The sequence below is a fragment of the Siniperca chuatsi genome, linkage group LG10 (genome assembly GCF_020085105.1).
Source record: "Siniperca chuatsi isolate FFG_IHB_CAS linkage group LG10, ASM2008510v1, whole genome shotgun sequence".
Taxonomy (NCBI): domain Eukaryota; kingdom Metazoa; phylum Chordata; class Actinopteri; order Centrarchiformes; family Sinipercidae; genus Siniperca; species Siniperca chuatsi.
The window spans coordinates 3383106-3406370 of record NC_058051.1 but is presented as its reverse complement, the minus strand read 5'-3'; the positions used below and the strand labels follow the sequence as shown (position 1 = coordinate 3406370).

General features: G+C 40.9%; 1 protein-coding gene across 3 annotated transcripts in view; it reads right to left on the bottom strand.

Annotated features, from left to right (window-relative positions):
* lamb2l (laminin, beta 2-like) overlaps positions 1-23265 on the bottom strand; it is a 62980-nt gene that overhangs the window by 10097 nt on the left and 29618 nt on the right. For all 3 annotated transcript variants that reach the window (XM_044211462.1, XM_044211464.1, XM_044211463.1), the window contains 23 exons: positions 23027-23196; positions 17781-17916; positions 17028-17101; positions 15696-15884; positions 14064-14127; positions 13377-13579; positions 13017-13137; positions 11934-12122; positions 10644-10823; positions 10360-10472; positions 9965-10044; positions 9460-9616; positions 8427-8567; positions 7129-7290; positions 6886-7007; positions 4390-4510; positions 3538-3730; positions 3242-3385; positions 1760-1991; positions 1511-1674; positions 1097-1321; positions 525-739; positions 276-372 (listed from right to left, as the gene is read on the bottom strand). In XM_044211462.1, coding sequence (XP_044067397.1) covers positions 276-372; positions 525-739; positions 1097-1321; positions 1511-1674; positions 1760-1991; positions 3242-3385; positions 3538-3730; positions 4390-4510; positions 6886-7007; positions 7129-7290; positions 8427-8567; positions 9460-9616; positions 9965-10044; positions 10360-10472; positions 10644-10823; positions 11934-12122; positions 13017-13137; positions 13377-13579; positions 14064-14127; positions 15696-15884; positions 17028-17101; positions 17781-17916; positions 23027-23196 — 3492 coding nt within the window. The remainder of the gene's footprint in view (positions 1-275; positions 373-524; positions 740-1096; positions 1322-1510; positions 1675-1759; positions 1992-3241; positions 3386-3537; positions 3731-4389; positions 4511-6885; positions 7008-7128; positions 7291-8426; positions 8568-9459; positions 9617-9964; positions 10045-10359; positions 10473-10643; positions 10824-11933; positions 12123-13016; positions 13138-13376; positions 13580-14063; positions 14128-15695; positions 15885-17027; positions 17102-17780; positions 17917-23026; positions 23197-23265) is intronic.

The following is a 23265-nucleotide window of genomic DNA, read 5'->3' as shown; positions in this document are numbered from 1 at the left end:
GAACTGATTGCGTGAGGCAACAAAGCTGGATCAATTCACAAAATGTGTCTTTTCCTCTTTTAATTGAAAGGAAGAGGGAGTGGATTTTGGTGTGATTGGACATGATACACTGATGGACTGTTTTACACCTTCACTAAATGTTTCTGCATAATTTCTGCTCTAGAGAACTAACTGTTGAGTGTTATAAAAATGTGACCCGTAACGTAAAGTAAAGTATGCCTATTCCTGTTCACACATGGCATTTATTCTATAGTATTTGTCACGAGGTGAGTTACCTTGACACTGCACTCGAGGGTCTCCCCAGTGCAACTGCTCACACTCAGTGCAACGTTTACCTCCAAAGCCTGGACGACAGTGGCACTGGCCTGTGAACTGTAGAAGACAGAGAGAGACTGATTGACAAAGATTGAAAGACAGACAGATAAGGGCATCTAACACATAAGGATACAAACTTAAACTTCTTGTCTGAGTTCACTTTTGCAATATTCATTTTCAGGCTTTCTGAGGGCTTCGTGCTTTCTCACCATGTTGCAGTGAGTTCCCAGGGCGTGCTGTGGGTCGCAGCCACAGGGCTCACAGCCTCGGCCCTGACCGTAGTTCCAGTGGTTAGGAGCACACTGGTCACAGTTATGGCCGGTCACGTTCTCCCTGCAAGGGCAGGCGCCAGTCTGCGGGTCACAGTGACACTGTCCATCACTGCAAGCAGACTGGACGGTGCCAGCAGTCACACAGGTACAGCCTGAGAAGAGACACATATATTCAATACACAGACAGAGAGAAACAGTAAGGTTCTACTCTGCGTCACAAAATTAATGCTTTTAAAAAACGTTTTGGTTATAATTTTTGTCTTTAAACTTCAACGCTGAGAAACAAGTTGGTGGTACATCACTCACTTACATTTTAGACATACAGTTGCCCATATCCAAGGCAACTTCCAAGGAATTAAATAATATAGTTAGCTTCAGCCCCTACAACATCCATTACAAGAAACCAAACAATCAGGGCAAGAAAACTAAATTTGAGCTGGTTACAACTGAATGGTGTTTTTTAAATACAGATAACAGATAATACTTTAATATCTGCCATCATCACTCACATCTGCAGTCTTGGGCCAAAGCGTTGCCATAGTAACCGTGTTGACAGTGGGCACAGGATGGGCCGCTGGTGTGGTACAGGCACTTGAGGCATTGACCGGTCCTGGGGTCACATGACTCAGGGTCCTGGGTGTTGATGTTGCCGTTGCACTTGCATGGGAGGCACTGCCCACCGGGTTGCTCTGGGTTGCCGTAGTAACCAGGCGCACACTGGTTACAGCGGGGCCCTTGGGGAGAAAAGGGAGCATATGGCAAGACAATTATCTTTAAAACGGCCTTTCACTGATGTGAGACTTCAGTGTTGGGTATTAAATATTTCATTGCGGAATCAGCCACAGTTTCTATGACTTTGTACACCATCAATCAGATAAGGCCTGAGAATTTGAACAGTATTTCACTGCAGTGTGATAGCTTACCAGTGTAGCCTTGTCTGCAGTTACACATGATCTGGTTAGAGGTGTGGTCAGCTTGACAGGATTCCCCGTTAAAGTGGTCTGAGCCGGGGTTACCAGGGCAGGGGCAGGGTCGACAGTGCTCCCCTGAACCAAGCACCGGGTTTCCAAAGAACCCATCCACACAACTGGGACAAATGAGGAAGACATTTACCATCAGTGTGATAACAAAGGGACAAAGTTAAGTAAAGTCTGACACTGAGTGATCCTTACTGTTCACAGAGGTGTCCTGCTGTGTAGTCCCTGCAGTCTCTACACTCCCCGGTGCGGGGGTCACAGATATCTGCATGGGCGTTACACTGACAGGGGCTGCAGCTGGGGAAGCCCCATTGGCCTGGTTGGCAGTCTGAGCACTGACGCCCGGTGGCTCCCTGCCTGCACGGGCACTGGCCTGTAACTGGGTCACACTGGTGGCTCAATGAGCCCTCTGAGTGGCAGTCACAGGCTGGACGAGAGGAGGTATTTAAAGGGTTATTAACTGTTTTTCTATTGACAATCACTGTTTGTGCTTCTTCCTGGAATCAGGAAACATACTGAATTATTCTTCTTTTGTAGTCTATTAATTATTTTCTTGGAAAGGGGGCATGTGATGTTAATGTGCTAATGTGTGCACATTGGCGCACATAACTATACAGTAGTGTGTCTATTTCATTAGAACCAAACACTGCAGCTCTACAGTTAAGCTCAATGGTTTGTGCAAATATGTGATTAAATATTGCTAAACAGTTCCATCTAAGAGACCAATACAAATGTGAGTGGATGATCTCTAGAAAATGTATTTTTTTATGTATGGTAAAATGTTTATCTTTAATGGTAAATGGACTGTGCTTTTCTACCTTAATGGACAAAGCGCTTACATTAACTCATTCACACACACCAATGGCGGCAGAACTGCCATGCCGCCAACCCTGGGATAAATGGACGACCCGATCTACCTCCTGAGCCACAGCCGCCCCTAATCGTCAAAGGTCTGTTTTTGCATTTTGTGTTGGTATCCGATTCGGCAGCATCAGTTTGAAGTTAAAGAAGAGGCTAGGGGGCTGGGGGAAAGTAGCAATTACCTCGAATCTTTTACCTGAAAAATTGATTTTTATTTTTTATTTAGACCAAACCAATTAGCTGCTTTGGCTTGAAATTGCATGGGTCTATTTGGGTGAAATGGGATGTTAATGTCAAAATTACAGGGGTGGCCGATAATTTTCTCACCTCAAAAAAACAGTTTTGCCAACTTACAGTAGCATACTTAACAATAGAATTACATTCTTTGAACAAAACAAACAAACAAAAGAACAAAAACCAAAGAAGTAGCCTAGTTAACAAGCACAGTGTACTAGTCACACATAGGCTTTCTGTCACACAACTATACAGTATATCTTAGTGGGAGAAATAAAGCCTCTGACCAGCCTGGACAAGCTGCACATGCTCATCTGTTAAGAGCAGAAGGCTTCCACCCTAGCTAGCCATTTTGTTTGAGATGGATTTAAATCGATGACCTCCACTATGTACTGGGACAGCAGGCACAGACATTGTGTGCGCCTCTGTAATTTATTTCAGGGAGAAGCTGGTTCACAGAATTTCTTAATATTTTTTAACAAAGAATGTCAGCAAAAAAATATTCATTTGGCTTTGATTTGACCTTGTGGGACAGATGGTGTTATCACGTGACAGACTTTGCCGATCATAGAACAGACTCACCAGTACAGCCATTCATCCCAAAGCCGTAGGTTCCTGGGGCACACTGGTCACAGAGTCGACCCATCACGTTGGGTTTACAACGACACTGACCTCCCACCTTATCACACTCACCACTGAGGGAGCCCTGAGGGTCGCACTGACAGGCTGAATACAACAGATACAGATGAAAGACAAGAAAGAAAATATCAGGCAATTATTATTATTTAGAAAGACAGCAAGGATTTGAACTGTCAGTGGGTTTGAACACACATCCTCTAAACCTGTGCTTGTTTTTTTGCGTTTCTGTATCTACTTACGCAGAGCACCGTCATGAATGATGGATGAAATACTACAGATGAGTTTGGAGCACATCTCTGCCAGGGCGGACATTGGCGTGATCATAAAGGAATCCAGACACATGTAGCGAATCATCTCATCTCGCCGATCCTCTGCCTCTTGCTCGTTACCTTGGAAACCAGGAAGCTCAGTGTATTTGGGGATTAGAACCAGCTATTGGGGGGAAAAAACAAAGGTTAAAAAAGGAAAAAGATTATACTTCAGTTATAGCTATGGATGTAAATATACTGGGATTATGAGCCAGGGAGGCAATATTAATCACAACAGGTTCATAGGCCATAGTAAAGCTAACTTTCCTATTGCAGAAAAGACATAAAAATGTGGCAGTGCGAAAGAGTGAAAACAATTCTAAAAGTCAGAGATTTGTCAAGGTTTTTTTCTAGAAATGTGGTTATTGTCAAGAAATAATAGTGACTACAAAGGAGGACAGTTAAATACTGCACTGCCAAAATCTGTTTCTTGTTTAAATAAATTACTTAGAATTTCTTTAAAGGTGTTTTAAAAGGACGTATATTCACTTATTTAAAAGCTAATCCCAAGCCTAGGTAAATTCAACATTTGTATTTGTATTTTCCCACCACTAGGGGGAAACCTCACGGTGTGAAGCCCTAAGCAACATGCAGATGTGGCCACTTCTCCTGAAATCAGTTTAACCTTGGACATTGTTTAATGTTGGATTTTTTTCTTCTAATCATGAGAGCTACACTGATGGAGCCATAGCCAAAGCAGACTACTTATTAAAGCCATGGTGATCTCAGTTTCCAAAACTACTGCTACTTTTCAAACAGAGGTGGATAATGAGGGTAGCTCACCGAGTCAATAAGAATGAAGGCGGTAAGATGTCTGTGTGAGACCCCGTGGCGCTGGAACCTGATTGCAACTACATAACGATTACTGGGCTCGAAACAGAATGGCCTGGGCATCTGGATGTATCTGGAAAATACAATGCACACAAAAGCACTTAAATAGATAAATGCATACATATTTACATGCCATAGTTTGTCTGACTCTTCTCCTCTCTATTTTCTCTCTCTTTCTTTTCCACTCTTCCTCCCTGTTTCTTTCCACTAATGTGCTTAACACGCGATAGGTGACGTCTCCTCACCTATTGTATATTCACTTTCTGTGGAAAGAGGCGATATTCGTGAGGCCCTACTAAATGACAAGTACTAGATCTCACTCACACGGCTTGCAATGAAATTGAATTTTTTTGTCTGCTATTAAAACTGAATGACTCTGTCAGGTAAGTAAAAATTCTTGTCATGTCATGTCAGTATTTGTGATATATTTTATATGTACTTATCCCACATAGAGCCGATCAATTTAGAGCATTTTATACAGTAGGAAGAAAGAGCGAACAATACACTCTTAAGGTAGAGATATTTTCCTTTGTTTTGCAAACACTTGGTTGGACAAAGACTTTTTTGACACAAACACAATAAAAAAATAGAAAAAGTTCTACAAACACAAAAATAAATTGAAAAATGTCCCACAAATACAAGAAGAAATAGAAAAAGTTCTACAAACACAAGAAGAAATAGAAAAAGTTCTACAAACACAGGAAGAAATAGAATATCTTTTTTGATTTTGCAAAATTAAACACTAAATCACCAATTGTCCATCTCTTTGTTATTACTGCTACAAAAAGTCCACAAACACAATAAGAAATGGAAAAACACAAGGATAGAATAATAATAAAATAGTTAATAAATAATAAAATAGTTTCTTGTGTTTAATGACAATTTAAACACATTTTCTAATTGGTATCTGTTGTCTTTATGGCATTTTGGTGCCAGGCTATTTCCTACTTCCATGCCTAACTTGATGTTTGTTTCTAGAGCAACTACTGTTCACCAGGGACGACTCCATCCACTCTCTACCTGCGTTTAGCTTCCACCCCTCTGTCTGTGTTTTGGGCTCACTTTTTTAATTGGTTTTGGCTGATGGACCAACCACAGTAGAGAACGGAAAGGCAAGCTACGGTCTGCTGAGAACGCCAGATCCGGGCAGGGCCTGACCTCTTAGTTCCAGATGAGTTCAGACACTGAAAGGCTTTTCAGCAGGTTGAAACTAAACAGTCTTAGTGTTAGGCTTTCCCTGTTCTTATCCTATATTCTATTTTTGCTTCCTTGATTTCTCTACAGGGATAAAGGGATAATTAACACTTAATTAACACTGTAGTCTGATCTGCAGTAATCTGTCTAATGTGTTGACTTTGCAACAGTGAAATAAGCTTTTCATGTCAAGAGATTGACATGAGGTAAATGTCGCGCTGTAACCATTGAATTTGAGTCTGCAACACGAGAACAGTCAAATGTAAATGTAACTCAGAGATGAAAAATGAAAATGTATAATGCAAAAAAATATGATGAATTATGTAACAAAAATATTCTTTATTTGCTTATTTAGATCATTTCAAGTTGATTATCATCTTACTATCAAGTCATTATAGTGTGTTTAGTCTCCTACAAATATTATTTTCTTTAGTTGAGGATCAACACTGTACCGAGTGTTAACAACTCTTCTTACAAACTGTGGTTTGAGCTCAGAAAAAAAAACAAAACATGATATACTAAACGCTAAAATATGGCAGGGAAACTTGGCAAAATATTCTTTTGATCAGAGAGCTAGTCTGCGTGCACTGCACAGTAACAAGAGTCTAAAGCCATGCTAGCGGCTCTGTGAGGCTGTACTTTGAGCTAAATGCTAATGTCAGCATGCTAACATGCTCACAATGACAATGTTAACATGCTGTTGTTTAGCAGGTATAGTGTTTACCATGTTCGCCATGTTAGTTCAGCGTGCTAGCATGTAAATATTAGTCAATTAGCACTAAGTGCAGCATACAGCTGATTGGAATATCATTAGTTTTGTCATAAACCAAAGTATTGGACAGATAAAAATGATTGTATGGGCTTGGATATACATCTCTGCTCGTCTTCAACAAGTATTCAGATTTTTCCACTCTGAACTTCAGTAAACAAAGCTGCTGCCTTCCTTTTGTATCACTATACCTGATTCTTACACAGGCCTTCTGGTATGTTTGCCCTCCTATCAGTGAATCAATAGCAAAAAATACCGCAGGGTACAGTGAAATGTGAATATAAATACAGGCCTGACTCATACAGAGTATACAAGCCGGGGCAGGTTTAAGGGACAACAATGTAATGATGAAATTCTTTCTGAGCTACAAAAAAACACAAGACCAGGGATACTTGAACAAATCCTTTAGTGACTTGAGCAAACATACTGGCTACAGTGGCCCCTCTCACACACAAACACACTTACATATATACAAGTTTTGGTACCTGTTGCGGTGCGGCAGGGTCACTGTGTAGAGCTGTTCAGTTGGTAGGAGGTTTCCACACCGGAGACTGGATGGCAGCAGTACAGATGTAATACTAACTATAGCCTCCCAGTCCTCTGTGGACTACACACACACACACACACACACACACACACTTATACTTATACTAATACTTAGTTCAAAAGATCTTCATTAATTGAGTTTTACATCAATCTTGTAGGTCATGGTCCACACACTCACACACCTCAGGTTCGTAGCGGATCATGATGTCGTACTCCATGGCGTAGGGGATGTTGTCGATAGTGAACACCAGGCCGGCACCATCTTTGACGCGGGCAAAACCCGGTCCTGTCCATGACACCATGTGGCTGGGAGTGTGCTCTCTATGAACGGTCCTCACATCTGGCTGAGAGAGAAAGACAGATCACCAAAGAATCATTTTCTTTTTGAACTATTCCCATTTCTACTTTATACTATACTTACACAAGCTCTGTTTTCCCCTTAGAGCTACTTAAATAATCGTATAAACATTTTGATCACCACTTTGGATTGTACAATTGCAGTAATTAAACTTGATGTAGTGACTTTCAACGTCTATTTTAGCTTAAAAGCTTTAAAAGCTTTAATTTATACTGTAAGATTAATAAGTTCAGTGTGAAAATGAAGGCAAGGTTTTGTTAATTGAAGTGCAGGTTTTCAGACGATGAATAATTAATGGTGATAAATAACTGCGATCTCTTCTGTCTCAAGACAAACACACACATACACACTCTTCTCTTTTTCCAGTTTGCATCTTTTCATGTAATTTGTTGAGTTCTTGACTCGGTTTTGGTGGAAACTAAGTAACTAAGTACACTTAAGTACTGTACTTAAGTGCACTTTTGAAATGCTTGTACTTTACTTGAGTATTTCCATTCTGTTACTCTCTACCTCCGCAAATATTGCACTTTTAACTCAACTAAATTTTTCTGACAGCTATAGTTACTAGTTACATATTACAATTTTAAACAAGAAAACTACTGATAATTTTATAAATACAATGTTAAAAATTAAACCAGTGGTTCCCAAAACTTCCCCTTGTCACGTTTCAGATGTCTTGAGTTGTTAGCAATTCCATGAAAGAGTGATTTCTCCTCTAAACTTCTCAATAACTGTTCAAGGCCCAAAGAGGTCAAATTATCCAATATTACAGTGATATACTGGATATTGTCACTTCTTCAAGCCTCTAACAATCCTTAAAATAAGTGAAATACTGGATTTCCCCCTCCTCAAACTGTCCTTGAAATGAGACAAATCCAAAAAGGAAAAAATCTCTGCCCACATACAAGGCCATAAGCTGTGAAGAGGGGTCACGAGTAGATATATTTTAGGGGTCACAAACCAACCATTTTGTCCAATGGCCGCAAAGATGCCATAAGTGAGAGCACTTATTTCCAAAAACATGGAACTGTGTTCTCACTTTAACATGCAAACTCTTGGATTATTGTGTGTCTTGTCAACCCGTAAACTAAATCAGTGAATCAATAAAAGCAAATATCCTACTGTTTGTTGAAGCTGGCGGATACGTCTCAGTGCTGCCCGATGTTGCTGCGAGTTGGTAATGCGACGGTGACGCCGGTGCCTCCTCAGTTGGTTGCTGAGGTGTTGAACACAATCAGTCTCTGCCTGAGGACGAACTTTGCCCTGAGAGGAGAGGAGAGAAGAGGAGAGGAGAGGAGAGGAGAGGAGAGGAGAGAACAGGAGGGGGTTCAGGCTTGTGTCGATCATACATAGAGGTTTTTACAACACTTACAACCTACAGGGGTTAATCCTGCACAGCGTTCTTGTTCCCAAAGTGAAAATGACGACACAGAGCAGAAAGAGCCATGCTGTGCTGAAATTGCCGGAGTGTGACAGAGAGAAACAAAGAATGTGAGGCTGAGAGTGTGTTTTGCTCTGTGTGTGTTGTATGTGTTGTTAAGTGTGTGTGCCGTGCAGCAATAATTAGTTGTGACAGCTTGGTATCTGTGCTGCTGTCTGGTGTTTTTACGGGTCACTTCAGCTGTGGAGTTTGAATTCTGCACAGAAATGCAGTACTTTGACTATCCTGCATATTCTGTACCTCTTTTTTGTCCTTCGCTATGTACACTCAGTTTCCCTCCAGAGTCAGTTAAGCACGCCGTGTTCACGCCCCAAAGACAACAAAGTGTCAAAGACGCATCTCCTCTTGCTTATTGTCTTGCACTGTTGCCTTTTTTTGTCATTACATTCATAAGGCAATACTTGCCTTTTTTCCCCCACATTCCTGTTGCAATGATGTTGTAAGTGCAGAATGCCTGAGCTTGCCCAAAGAGCTGAATGGGGAAGTGGAGGGGGCAGGGGGTCTCCTTAGAGTGGAGAGGACGGAGGTGGGTGCAGGGTGGTGAATGAAACAGAGAGAGTAAAGAATGTGAGAAAGCGGGTATCATCTCTAAGAGTGGAGAATATATTAGAGAGCGCAGCCACTTACTCTCTTTTGATGGAGGTCTATTATACGAATTATAGTGACCTGAAATGTGAATTAGTGAGGTACACGGAACCATAATAATGTGCTCACCGGCAGAGCAGAATCACCGGGGGAGTGTCCAGTGGCATCTTCAGCCTCGTATTTGTAGTAGTCCAGCGGAGCACAGAAATACCCAGGCTGAACCTCTGAACACTGTCGGCCAATTAGATGCCTCCTGCAGTCACACTGGCCGTTCTCCATCATGCACCTTAAGTGACAGGCAGAGGCAAACTTTAAATGCCATATATAACTGATCTTAACCTTTTCTTCTTTCTCTCTTTGTGGTCTTCACTCAGGAACAGTCACAGCCTCACTTCACAGTTCATTGAATTGGACAATATGTATTTTTTGCACCTGAATAAACCATTCTTACAAGACATATCTTTCTGAAATGCATATTTTTTATTATTATTTTTTCTGTAAGATTATATTTTGGGCTTTTTGCCTTGATATTATTATTTGATAGTAACAGCTGAAAAGAGACAGGGAATGTGGGCTGGATTGGGCATATCTTTAAAGGTAAAGATATTTCAAATTTGGAAAATCTATACTGTACCTGTTGTTGAAGGCTCCACCGAAGTCACAGTCACATGGTCTGCAGCCGGCCAGGTCGTTACTGAGCCCCCAGTATTCAGGCTACAGGGATGAAAATACACTTTAAAACCAGGATGCAGAGTGACATGTCTAGTGTGTAGTTCTTACATTCTGCACTGTGTCTGAAGGTCTTACTATGTTATATGCTTCTTTATCAATGCCACCAAGATATTCATTTGCTATCCTTGGCTGATGAAAAGAAAACCTCCACTTCAAAACTGAGTCATTAATTTGCTGGTGTGACAAGGTAAAACAGTTCAAGTCAATTGAATGCTAATCAACAGCCATGTGCATGATCTTTTTATATGAAACCGACAATTAACATCAGATTTTATAAGAAGAAAAATTGTTACTAACCAGACACTGGTTGCAGTAGCGACCAGTGACATATCTTTTGCAGGAGCAGTCCCCACTGATCTGGTCGCAAGGAGCTCCCATCCTGATGATGCCACGAGGGTCACAGTTGCAAGCTGATGGAGACACAAACACACACACACAGAAAGAAAGAATAAGATAGTGGCTATTTACAGATCTTAAATGCAGATTATGTGGTTTCATATTCCAAAACCCCAGAAATCCATTTTCACCTCTTTTCAAACAAGAAAGCGTTTTCAGCGGCAGACAAACACACACATACGTACGCTGACAACCCAGTGGGTCGTTCTGGCTGAGTCCGTAATAACCTTCCTTGCAGTCGTCGCAGCGCGTGCCTTTGACGTTGGCTTTGCAGCGACACTGTCCTGCGATCATCCCCATGTTCAGGTCGGTGTGACTGTCACACACTCCTCCCTCCAGTGATCCGACTGGGTCACAGTCACAAGCTAGCGGTCAGCAGTCAGATGGAGAGCGTAAGTAAGGGGGTAAAAAGAATGAGGGGCAAAAACAAAAGGACATAAATGGGAAACTTGAATAGACAGGGAAGAAAAGAGTAATGAGGAAATCATTTTAAGAAGGTTTTAGCTTCATGACGCACATGAGATCTGCAAACAGACACTTAAAAATGGTTGTCATAAAACTCTTGAAATACATAATGTAAATCATTCTTATTAATCACACTTGTCAAAACACATTACAGTCATGTAATGCTTGTGCTTTCGTTGTTTTGTTACATCTTTGTGTAGTAAAGTGTTATTGGTTAAGGTGTTCACTTTACCACATTTAGTGTTAGATTCATTTTAAACTCTTGTAACCTTAAAGCTAAATAAGACGGTGTAGTCCCTCATTCGTCCAGGAGTGTTCTATCGTAGAAAAGGTTTCAGTCGTAGTCAATAGGCCTGATTACTGATTACTGGGCCATCTTGGAAACTATTAGGTCAGTTTCAGGTGAAACTAGCTATTAACAGATACTCAGGCAGATTCCTTCCTGAGGGCAGGGCTTATGTAACTCAGAGTAGCTTAAATTTCTAGTTCCCGTCCAATTTTTTCACAATTGAGAATGACTTCCGGATGGGAGCCAAAACGTCTTGATTCTGAAAACAGTGTCCAGATGACTACGACTGAAACCTTTTCTACGACTTAAAACTAAATGAAACACTCTGTTAAAGACATGAGATAACTTCATTTGTTTTGAATGCAGTCTCAAGGATTTCAGACATTTTCCTAACTTGAAACCAGGTTGAGTGTTCAGTTAATGGCACAAATAAGAACATCCTTGAGATCAGAATCAGAATCAGAAATACTTTATTGATCCCCGAGGGGAAACTCTTTCGTTACAGCTGCTCACTATCACGTCAGTGCACACAGGAATAGAAGTACTAAGCAAATCAAAATATAATACACTATAATACAGCTGAGATAAATTAAGTACACCTGCAGAGATAACTGCACTTGTACTTTACTGGACTTAATTTAGATGCCATTTATTGAAGTTCTGAGTGGACAATTCCACATCATGGCAGGAAACATTTTGTTCAAAAGAACAAATGACTCACCAACACAAACCCGTGGGTCCCTGATATCCCTAATAGGGTCTTGGTAGAAGAAGGGTTTACACATGTCACAGTGGCGTCCCATGGTGTTGTGCAGACAGTCATCACACACTCCTCCGCTGATGTTGCCCGTTGCCAAATACACCGCCATGTCAAAGTGACATTGGTTTGAGTGGCCGTTACAGTTACACTCTGGAGAAACAAGCAAGAAATTTAACAAATAAAGACTAAATACACGCACACAAACATTACCTTGACTATAAGAGGTAACCACAATTTCCTCAAAAGCAGTGAGTTACCAATCACATCACATCAGCTCCTCTCATCCTCCTTAACACTTTAAAAGTAGCAGACAGTTTAAAGAGCCATGGAGAAACTCCAGGACGGCTTTTCTGAAGTAAACTGCTCTTCTACAGGAAGTAAAAAGTTACAGTACCCTTAAGATTAAGATACAGCAGTACATTAGCAGTATATCAATATCTGGAAGATTACGATACTGAACTTCAAATCTTAAGACATAGCATTCCATATGTATTTTTACTCAAATATGCTTTCGAGGGCAGATTATGTTGAATTTAGATTTCAGGGGAGACTGAATCTCCTGTCAGTGTGGTTATGGTGGGCACAAAGTTATTTTAGAAAACAATTAGGGCTACATCTAAAAACATGTTTCCATTATTACCATCTGTTGATTTTTTTTTTAAATTAGTTGATTAAAAGGTTGCCTTCAGTTAGTCATGTCAGGATACATTTACATATGCACAACAATGCCACTATTGTAAATACTATGAGCAAATCATTGCTCATAGTACAAAGGTTTGCCTTAGCCAACAAGTCTCTAAAAACTGTTGGTTAGGTGTTCCGAGCAGACGGAAACGCAAGTAAACATAATCAATTGACAAAATGAAGGGTGCATTTGCCTCCTCAATTTGTATGATCCATTACGTTGTATTTTTCTGTCTCCCCCTGTTCTCCCCTAGGGCACCGTGGCGCCCTGAGCATTTGCCTGTACTGCCCATGCCAGCAGCCGACTCTCTGTATGTGTGTGTGTGTGTTAGTGTGCAGCAATGGTCTCGTAAAAACCACCTCTGCAGCTGTGTGGGTTCTCCGACTCCGCTGGTCTCCATGGCAGGTCATTGTGGAAATTTCGGCAGCGCTCGCAGTTCAGGCCCTCTGTATTATGTTTGCATACACAGCGACCATGGATCTGGCCAATCACAAAGTAGCAAAATGATAAGCAAAAAGGTTAATGTAGGCATTGTCAATAATAATGTGGACTGAACCAATTAGACAAACTGAGGTTTATTTTCAAACAAACTGCTTTCTGCTCTTTTTGTTCTTTCTGTTTAGTCCCACAACACATGTGGTGGTGATTACAGAAAACAGGATTGTAATTTATAAATGACAAATAAAACATTTTTCTCGTGATAAAGTCCACTAGCTCACCATGCCGTTCTCCCGGGCACCGACCCCTGGCACTGGGGCGCACTCTGAGGCGTGTCCGTAACAGAAGCAGCTCCCTCTGACCACCAGCTCATAAATGGCGTAGTAATATTTCTGCAGGACATCAGAGCGTCGGTCCAGCAGGTCGTCTCCCAGAGTGTTAAGCTTGGTGAAGTTGATACGCAGGTTGGTGATACGCAGAAGTTCTGTAAAGGAGAAAAAAAGATGAATTAGGTTTGAGTTGTGTATTAACCCATTTCATGACAAAACTGAAATTTCATTAGCATGCAAACATTTTTTGAATGACGAGTGTTAAAGTGTATATTAGCCTCATTACTCAAAAAAGTAATATAGCATATTTTTCTTTAAAAGAAGTATTGTAAGAAGCATTTTGTTTCAACTTATAATATTACCTAAATGCCCAAAGTTATATATTCAAACAGTATATAATTATAGATGTAAAGGTCGCTGAAGATTTCTGAAGAAAAGTAATGAGAGGACAGTGTGAAGTAGTGTGCTGAAGTTCAATTCAGATGGCAGGCAGAGAAGGAAAAACCTTGAGCTTTTATCTGCAGCAGAAGTTTGTCAGAATACAAAATGAATTTCAGTGTCTGAAATAGAGGTTTCACATTTACTGTACAATACTTCTTAGTTAGTGGTTCATATTCAGAGTTAAAAGTCTTCACTGACCTTGAATGTCCAAGCTGTAGGGGTCTTTCACATGAATGGCGGGATCCAAAACTTTATAAATGACCTTAAATACAGAACAGAACTTTTCAGCTAGAGAAAGAGAGGATCGAAGAAGATCATGTCCAGCTAAAACAACATATGTTAACCAAAACAGGCCTACTGTGTAAAATGAACACATTTACAAAGCAGATCTGAGCTGAAAAAAAGTTATTTCAGCTTAAATTAATAAATTGGTGAATACAACAATTACTATGAACAAATCAAAGTCACATTCCCTTACTATCTTCAAACTTTTTATGAAAATCATTTATTTTAGATACATATTTACACTTCTGTTTGTTTTGTGGTGAAGTCACCTATTCCTCCTATGAAGACAGCATTCTTCATACAAATTATTCTTTAAAGTTATAATCCTTAATATTTTCATTAAATCAAACCCCATTTTTGATACTATTTATGATCTGACATGTAATCATGTAGGACATGTAATCTAGTGTTACTGTTTGTAATTTGATCTCACTGATGGGCCACATCAGAGCTGAATGCTAACCCAATGATTACTACTGCTGCTGCTTCACATTAAAGGAGTTCAACTGACAAAACTTTTTTTTTGTGAAGTCACAGGAAACGCAATGTGTTTGTTGCCAAGGTTAGCACTAACAGCAATCCTTCATCAAAAAATTGGAAATTTCTCATCAGGAGATCAGTTTGAAATATTGCAGAGAGTAATGGAACAAGAAGGAGCAGCCACAGTGCGCTGTTTGATGAAGAGCTGCAGGTGACAGGCTGCACACCTCCAACTTCTCAGCAAGACAACAAACTCCTTTTACCTTGTCCTGCTGTTGTGTGAGAAACTACTTGCACCATCCACAGCATGAAATCATATCACGGTTGCTCGTGGCAATTCCCCTGTGTGTTCATCTCATCTATTCTTCCTTGTTATCTTAATACAAGTTACCCTTCAAGAATCCTCAATTGCACCTAAAAGGATAAGTCTGATGACATTCTATATTTTTCTCATTGTCAACAAATCCCATTCAAAAAAACACACCAATGAATGTATCCTACAAACAAGTATTGTGTGTGTATCCAAAGCCTGATATATCTTCTTCCTCTGTGCCATAGAGCTCCATTGTTGTCCAAAAACTATTAAAAACACATCACTGAGCCACACTGTTGCACTGAGTGACATTCATTACCATGATCACACACACTGTAGTTTATTGTGACTCAATCCCACATACACTGTCCTGCTGCCCCAAATACTCACTACTAAAGCATCAAATGTGGATCAATCCGCCGATGAAAATAGTACCCAACAAAAAACTTTGTAAAAACTACAGTGACCAGCAGATTTACAAACTTATTTAGCCTTTTACAAAAATAATACTACATATTTGTAACCTGTTTTTAAGCATTTAGGCCTTCAGTAGGAACCAATGGGTTTGGGTGCCACAGACATTGTAGGGAAGTCAGAAGGTATTGAGAGACTTTTTATGGGATTTGTTTGTTAACAACAACAAAAATTTAGAATATTGCCAGCCTTATGTTTTCACTCTGAACAGGACACTCTGTCCTCCAGTCTAACAGGTCTCTACTATTACTGCTACCAGCACTTCTTCTACTTCTTACCTCTCCATAAGTGGAGGGTTCGATATCGGAGTAGCGTTCCTCGCAGATGATGTCGTTTATGTGGTGCAGGCCGTTGGCGGGGATGCTGGGAAACGTCTTGGTACAGTTTGAGGCAAAGTAGCGGTAGGGGCGCCATGTGCGGCCGAAATCAGCTGAACGCTCGATGATCATAGCTGCAGGTCGGAAAGTCTGAGGATGAAAAGAGAGATAGTGAATTCAGTTCTTTTAAGCGTCATCTGCTCCAAGTATTTACAAGATACAAGATAGATTTATTGATCATTTTTACAACGCAGGGTTGTATAATGAGATTCTGTTTTGTAGTTCCCTTTATGCTACTCAAAAAAAAAAGTATATACAGTAGATCAGTGAATAAATAGTAAGTCATAGAAATAATAAGTCATAGAAATGAAAACTATTTTACATGGTGCAGTGCAGTCTCACAGCCTGAGGGAAGAAGCTGCTCTGTAGTCTGGCAGTACGACAGTGGATACTTCTGTATCTCTTGTCAGACGGCAGCAGGGTGAACAGGCTGTGGCTGTGGTGGGTACTGTCTTTTAGTATCCTTTGGGCTCTGCGCAGGCACCTCACTTCACTGATATCACTGATGCTTGGTAGATGGGTACCAATGATCTTCTGAGCGGTTTTAATCACCCGCTGCAGAGCCCTCCGGTTCTGGGCCGTGCACATCCCATGTGTTGTTTCCAGTCAGGATGCTTTCTATTGCTCCTCTGTAAAAGTTAACAAGAACTTGGCACAGGAATTTTGCCTTCTTAAGTTTCCTTAAGAAATACAGCCGTTTCTGAGTTTTCTTGACCAGACTGGAGATGTGAGAGGACCATGTCAGGTTCTCTGTGATGCTGATTCCCAGGAACCTAAAACTATTCACCTGTGCCACCTCAGCTCCACTGAGGTAGACAGGGGTGTGTGTCTTTGCCTCCTTTTTCCTAAAATCAACTATCAGCTCCTTGGGTTTTTGGTGTTATGTGGTGATTTTCTTTTTTAAATAGCACGTGGGGATTATAGTGTGGCTTGTATTTTATGTATGAATATAATACAGGTCACATCAATCAATAAGTTATAGGCTATATGAGAAATATCTGTGACATTTGTGATCAGATGACAGCTTCTTGTCAGACTGATGGATCTGGACCTTTTGTTTCATGTTTTCTTTACTAACAGTAGGATGATGGAATGCAGCCATCAAAGTTCAATGTACACAACAAAGACCTAGTCAAGTATGCACCCTGACATGCTTAAGCACATACAGTATTGTCACCTTTTCACTTACACACTGGCACCCCCCATATAGTACATGCAAAAAAGTGCGCATACCTTGAACTTCATGATGAGATGTGTGAAGTGGAATTCGGCCTCCAGGTTTAGTCTGATGCTGACACTCTCCTGTCCTGTGGAGGAAATAACTCTCATAACAACACAAGATGTACAAGTCTCGTCTCCTAAAGTCACTGTCTGCTTGACTAAGTGACTGGAGGAGACCTTTACCATCTTTCTTTGCATTTTTGTCTCTCCTTCAAGAAATATCAAAGTCTTCCGATATTACTCCTATGAGGACATAGATTTACACTGCAGTAAAAAGGTACTTTTTCTCTTTACCTTATATCACTGCATCTCAACAGCATTCTCAAGTATTTGGATATAGACTTACAGTTAATAAGACGGTGTAGTCCCTCATTCGTCCAGGAGTGTTCCATCGTAGAAAAGGTTTCAGTCGTAGAATGAATGAATGAATGAATCACAATTGAGAATGACTTCTGGATGGGAGCTGAAACGTCTTGATTCTGAAAACAGTGTCCAGATGACTACGACTGAAACCTTTTCTACGACTTACAGTTAATGATTTTGTAAAATCCCTGTAAAATGTACAAGTTCTTTACCATCAGGATTTAACTCTCAACAAAACAACAAGAAGAATAAACATATTCCTCGCACACATATACTCTCATAGATGTAGGAGGACAGAGGCAATCAGCACAATGAACACACTGATCATGTTCTTGTGTACTGTTATAGAGTAAATACACAACACAGATGCAGACACACACACACACACACACACACACACACCGTTGACAGACTGCCACCAGGTGTTGTCTCCATTGCTGTCCATGAGGTAGATCACATTTTCGATGCGGTGGCTGTTTCTGTGGCGGTACGGGTCATAGTGATGCTGGGAGTTACACTCGAAACACTTGTCTGACTCCTGTCGAGGCAGAAAACACACATTTACTCTTGGAGAAAGTTGCTGACTCAGAAAGCTTTGCTCAGATGTTTTAGATATGATTATGAAGAAATAATTAGAGTTGTGATAAAAACAATTAGCTGAGTTTTTTTTATTTTACTTAAAAATCGCAAAAGAATGAACCAGCTGTGTAACAAACCACCTGTGGATGTTACACTACATGGAAAACAATTAAAACAACTTGCTGTAATTCTTTACAAACACCTACAGTGTACTGTGAAATGGATCAATCAGTAAGTTATTGCTTATATTCATTTTGTCTACACAGGTTGTGTCTTGTACAGTGTCAGTCAAGCTCCTGTGATAGAGCTGTTTCCTCAGATTAGGGCTTTCATCTGTCAAGCTGAAATAATGTGGGTAATGTGTGCCAATACCAGTGTGAATGGGACAAAAGCCAGAGGGGACTGGATTGTGTCTCCACTGGGTCAAGATTAAAAAGGAAGAACGGGTCGACGGCAAAGAAAAGAAAGCAAGGAGTAAGAGAGGGGGAAGAAAAGAGGAGGCATATGAGAGAAAGAAAGACAGTGGGAGAGATGGAGGCAAGTGTGAGGATAAGAATAAAGGGCAAAAAACAAGACTTAGAGTCTACAGCCACTCTGTGAGGCTGCAATTACGCACAGCGGTGCTTTAAGCTAAATGCTAACATCAGCATGCTAACATGCTCACAGTGACAATGTCAACATAATAATATTTACCAGGTTTAGCATGCTAACATTTACTAATTAGCACTAAACACTAAGTACAGCCGTGTCTAATGGGAATGCCATTGTTTTTGCCAGTATTTGGTTATAAACCAAAGTACTAGAAAACTACTAATTTTGACCTGATGATGGCGCTAGATGAAAAGTCAGAGGATCATCAAAGTTCTTACATGTCATCCTAATATGGACATGAACGTCTGTACAAACTTTTATGGCAAACTTTTTGCTAAGATTTTTCAGTCTGGGCCAAAATGGTGGACCAACTGACCAACCGACATTGCCATTCCTAGCGCCACGCCACTATTGTGGCTAACAATCTATAATCTTCAACAGGATCTCAGTCGACTACAGTAATTTGTAAAGGGATAAAAGAAATATGCAACAATTCAACAATAGAGAGTCAACAAAAGACAGCACAAATATCAAAACCTCATGCTAGTGGGTATCCAGAGGGTCTACAGACTAACATGACTGTTGCATCTGCAGCATCAATGATGAGAAATGCAATAAGGGCACAGTGAGGCACTGACATGAACGGAAGAGGAAGATGAAGAAAGAATGAAGGGAAAATGCAGTTAGCTGGTGAAAAGCTGACATTGACGAGGCAGAAGAAGGGGAGGAAGAGCTTGAAGTCAGAGGGCATGGGAAAGATACAAGAATGTGGGGACCAAGGCCAAGCGCAGGGGCTTGAATGAAGGGGTGTACTAGAAGTTAGAGAGGGTGGTTAGAGAAAGGAAGGTGCAGGTGAGAGAAGTGGGTATGTGGTGGAGAGGGGTCTCAAACAGCACAGCAGGGGTGAAGGACAAAGAAGGGGGCTGGCAGAGAGCGAGGGAGATGCTGACAGAGGGTAAAAAGGGGTGCATTTGAGAGGGAGCCATAAAGAGGGGAGCAGGGAGGGGGAAAGATGGCTAAACAGGCAGAGGAGGGTAAGTTGGCACAGAGAAACAGTGGATTCCAGGGCAGCGTTTCTTAATTAGGTTGTTGTCAAGGGTGATTAAGCTGCTAACAACAACATGGCTGTTAAAGAGACTCAGCTGAGAAGTGAAAAGAAATGCCTAAAGCGTGCTGGAAGTGATGTGTGTGTGTGTGTGTGGATGTATGTATATGTGCGTGACCACATGTACACACATGCCCACTTGTACATGTAAGTGAATGTGTGTGTTTTTACATGCATGCATGCCTTCTTCACCTACCCTCCCTAATCCCAGCAGAAATCTGCCCAAACCCTCATCTCAGACCCCAGCTACTGAAAAGGGCATTCCTTTCTGCACAGAAGCCCATCCATCCTAATGCAATGCTGTGCCATCATCAGAGAGCCTTTCTGTAAAAGCACTGAGTATGCGCTGCACCTTCATAGTGCTTACAGGAATTAAGGTCCAAGAGCAAGATTTCAGGTATTTCTAAAGGAGTAGATGTAGCAAAAAACAAAGTAGTTATCCAAAAAGCCTTTAAATTCTGTTCAGAAAGTTTAAATTCATCTCTTTCTCCTCTTTCAAGGACACTGTAAAACTTCAGTTGGTGCTCGGGGTAAACTTGTGTGGCTTTAAGACCCTCCCTCCCTCCTCTGGCTCTTATTTATCTCCCATTAGTCAAGCCTGGTCAGCTCAGCTATAAGGCTTTCTGCTCCAACAATACACTGATGTAAGTCTGATGTTGGATTTGAAAACACTTCTTTGTCACACTACGATGGTGGCTTTAAAAAAAAAAAAGCACACCCCACCTACCTCATTCAGTTTCCTTTCCAGCTCAGTTACAACTCTGAAACTGATATTTCCCTTCCCTTCTCAATTTCCTGCCACACTTTTCGCTATTTTCTCTATTGCCTCCATGTCTCCTGTCATCGACCTTTTCTCATTCCCTGTTTTCCCATCTTCTTCTTCACTTTTCTTGTTCCTCTCTCTTGCCATGGGAGCTTGTCTAAGAGCTAAAGTTAAAGTTTTTGTTTTGCTCTACCAGGTGGGTCTAAGGGCCAAACCAGTACCCCTTTAAAGGTCTTCAACACAATTGGCTTGGCAGCAGCTCCCTAAACGCACTATGCATTCCGATCTCACAAGGAACAAAATAACCAAACCAGGAGACCCTACGTCAAACACAAATGATTGATGAACTTCTGGACATTTAAAGGCTGAGAGATAAATGTTTGGTGTGGGCCTCTAAAGTAGCTTCTGGAAAGCACCTGGATTTATGGTTTGACAGGTTGTCACCATATCCTGCACGTTACTCTAGTAGAGGGCCTCTCACCAATAAGACAATGTCAATCATGTTCACCTGGAAGTTGACACTGTTGAATATTCTTGCCCTGATGCAATAGAAGTGCAGGCACATACATGTAGATGCACGGAAATGCATGGAGTGTACAGATGCAAGAGAGGTGAATGTCAACTTGATGGTGAACATGTCAGGAGTCGTATCATGTAGGGCAGAAATTAAAACAAGAGCGGCATACTGAAGGTGAAGGAGAGACTGTAACAGCATTTTGTCTCGCTTCACACAGGTGTGAACTAGGGGTGTAACGAAAAGCTACTATCTGTATCTATAGCTGTATCTGTTTATTTCACAAAAATATCTGTATTTAGATTTATGCAGGAAGTGGACAGGGCCTACAGCGGAAGTTGATAGAAATTATGGCTTCATTCTCTATGTTAAATAGTTCTCTGCTGCCATTTATACTCCTCATACATCAATGTGTAAGTTTAGCTTCAAGATAATGTGTTAACCATGTACTTAAATGAATCAAATAGCAAAGAATGATTTGTGCTTGAACTCCAACTTCAAAAAAGTAAGAGTCTAAATAAAAGCTGTGTAACTGTTAGTCGTCTAGGTGGAAATGAACAGTGGAACCAGAACAGGAGGATTTAAATAGTCAGAATAGTATTGGTCTAGTTTGCATGAATTTTCACACTGAAGCTTGTGTATATAATGGGGAGGAGGCCCAGATAAATGTTAAGTTGGTTTGAAGTGTCTATGAAAAAAATGAGAAGTCTATTAACGAAAATCTGAAAAGCTCTCCTGGACAATTTGCATGTACTTTTAACACGGTCCCTAAATTCATATTCATCATTTTACCATCTACGGTGAAGTTGGGCAAGATTTTCAGAGTCCCAGGCTTCAATATTGAATCATGTGGCAAAAATAAAACGCGTGGAACATCAGTCCATTTTATCCTGCACTGCACAACAAATCTGGTAAAATCTGATGAAAGGTTATTGAAGATGAATCTCACTGAAAATCGGAACATCAAACTTTAAACTATCTACACCTCTGTGTACCCTCTCTACACCCTCTCTGGGCCTCAGTAACCCTCACTGTAAAGAGTGAGATCAGCGGATTGTAGCAGTGTGTGTATAATGTCTGTGTGTTTGAGTTATGACTCTGAGAAGAAGCGGTGTGACGTTTGTGGCAAATTGTCTCAATCAGTGACAGAAAAATGTTGATGAAGTAAAGACTGAGAACAAAAATGAACCAAAATCTGAAATCACATTGGCCACGTTTTAAAACTTTAAAAACTAGAGCTCTCATCAAGTGTGCTTTCTGGATGTCCTTTCTTGTGGTCAACTTTCACTGAGTGATTTACACTACAGTCAAAAACTTCCATTCACTAAAGTGTCCAACTGTCTCAGACTAGTTGTGGTGTTGTGGTGTGTCACCAGCCTGAGAATGATGTTGTTAAGGAAAGAAGCCAGAAATCATGGAAATGGCAAAAATGGAGACAGTAAAAAGAGAAAAGTCAAAGAGAGCGCCTCAAGGTAAAAAGAGCGCAGTTATGACATTGACAGAGAAAGAGATGCAGAGAGAGAGAGAGAGAGAGAGATGGAGGGAGAGTGTGTGTGTGTGACTAAGGTTTGGCTGACTTCTGTGTCTACACCTGGGGCCTGATATTGAAAGGCTGGGTAGCAGTGGGGGGTCTTGCTCATGGAAACCCAGCTACAAACAAACAGACAGATGAACAAATGAAGATGGAAGAGTGGAGACTGAAGGATGAAGATGGATGAATGCATCAAAGAGAGAACAAACAAACCATCCCATTTCTCTTTGCATTGACTATAGGATGTCAGGTATTGTAAAGGGGGTGCAGTGGGGTGCGGAGAGATGGTGTTAAGAGTTTAGTTGAATGAGAAACTTTTAGAAGCAGTGAAAACTGACTGAAAATGCCAACTGTGAAAAATCCATTTGAATCACAGCATCTACTGCGATACAGGGTGCACATGAAGGAAAAGAATAATGTGCATGATTAGCCTGTCATTAGCGGGTATGGATAAGGTATGAATGGAAAATCAACCATCATTACCCATTGCTCCCATTTTTACACTCAGAGCTCAAATCTGAAGCTTTATATTTGACCTTGACTGTGTGTTCATGTGTGTCCTTACCTGCAGATGGCTGACAATGCAGTAGTGCTCCGGCCTGTCCAGGCCGCAAGTAGAGGTGGCGGATAGGTTGACAGCCCGTCCAATTAGAAGGTTTCCTGTTGCAGGGTAACAGCTTCCCTCCGTGCAGCCATGAGGGCCTGATGGGAGCTCCTGTCCAAACACACTGAGAGCTGGAAGTGGAGGGGATGGAGGGTAGAAACAATAATTAATCTACTAATCGAAGTGCACATAGTCAGAAC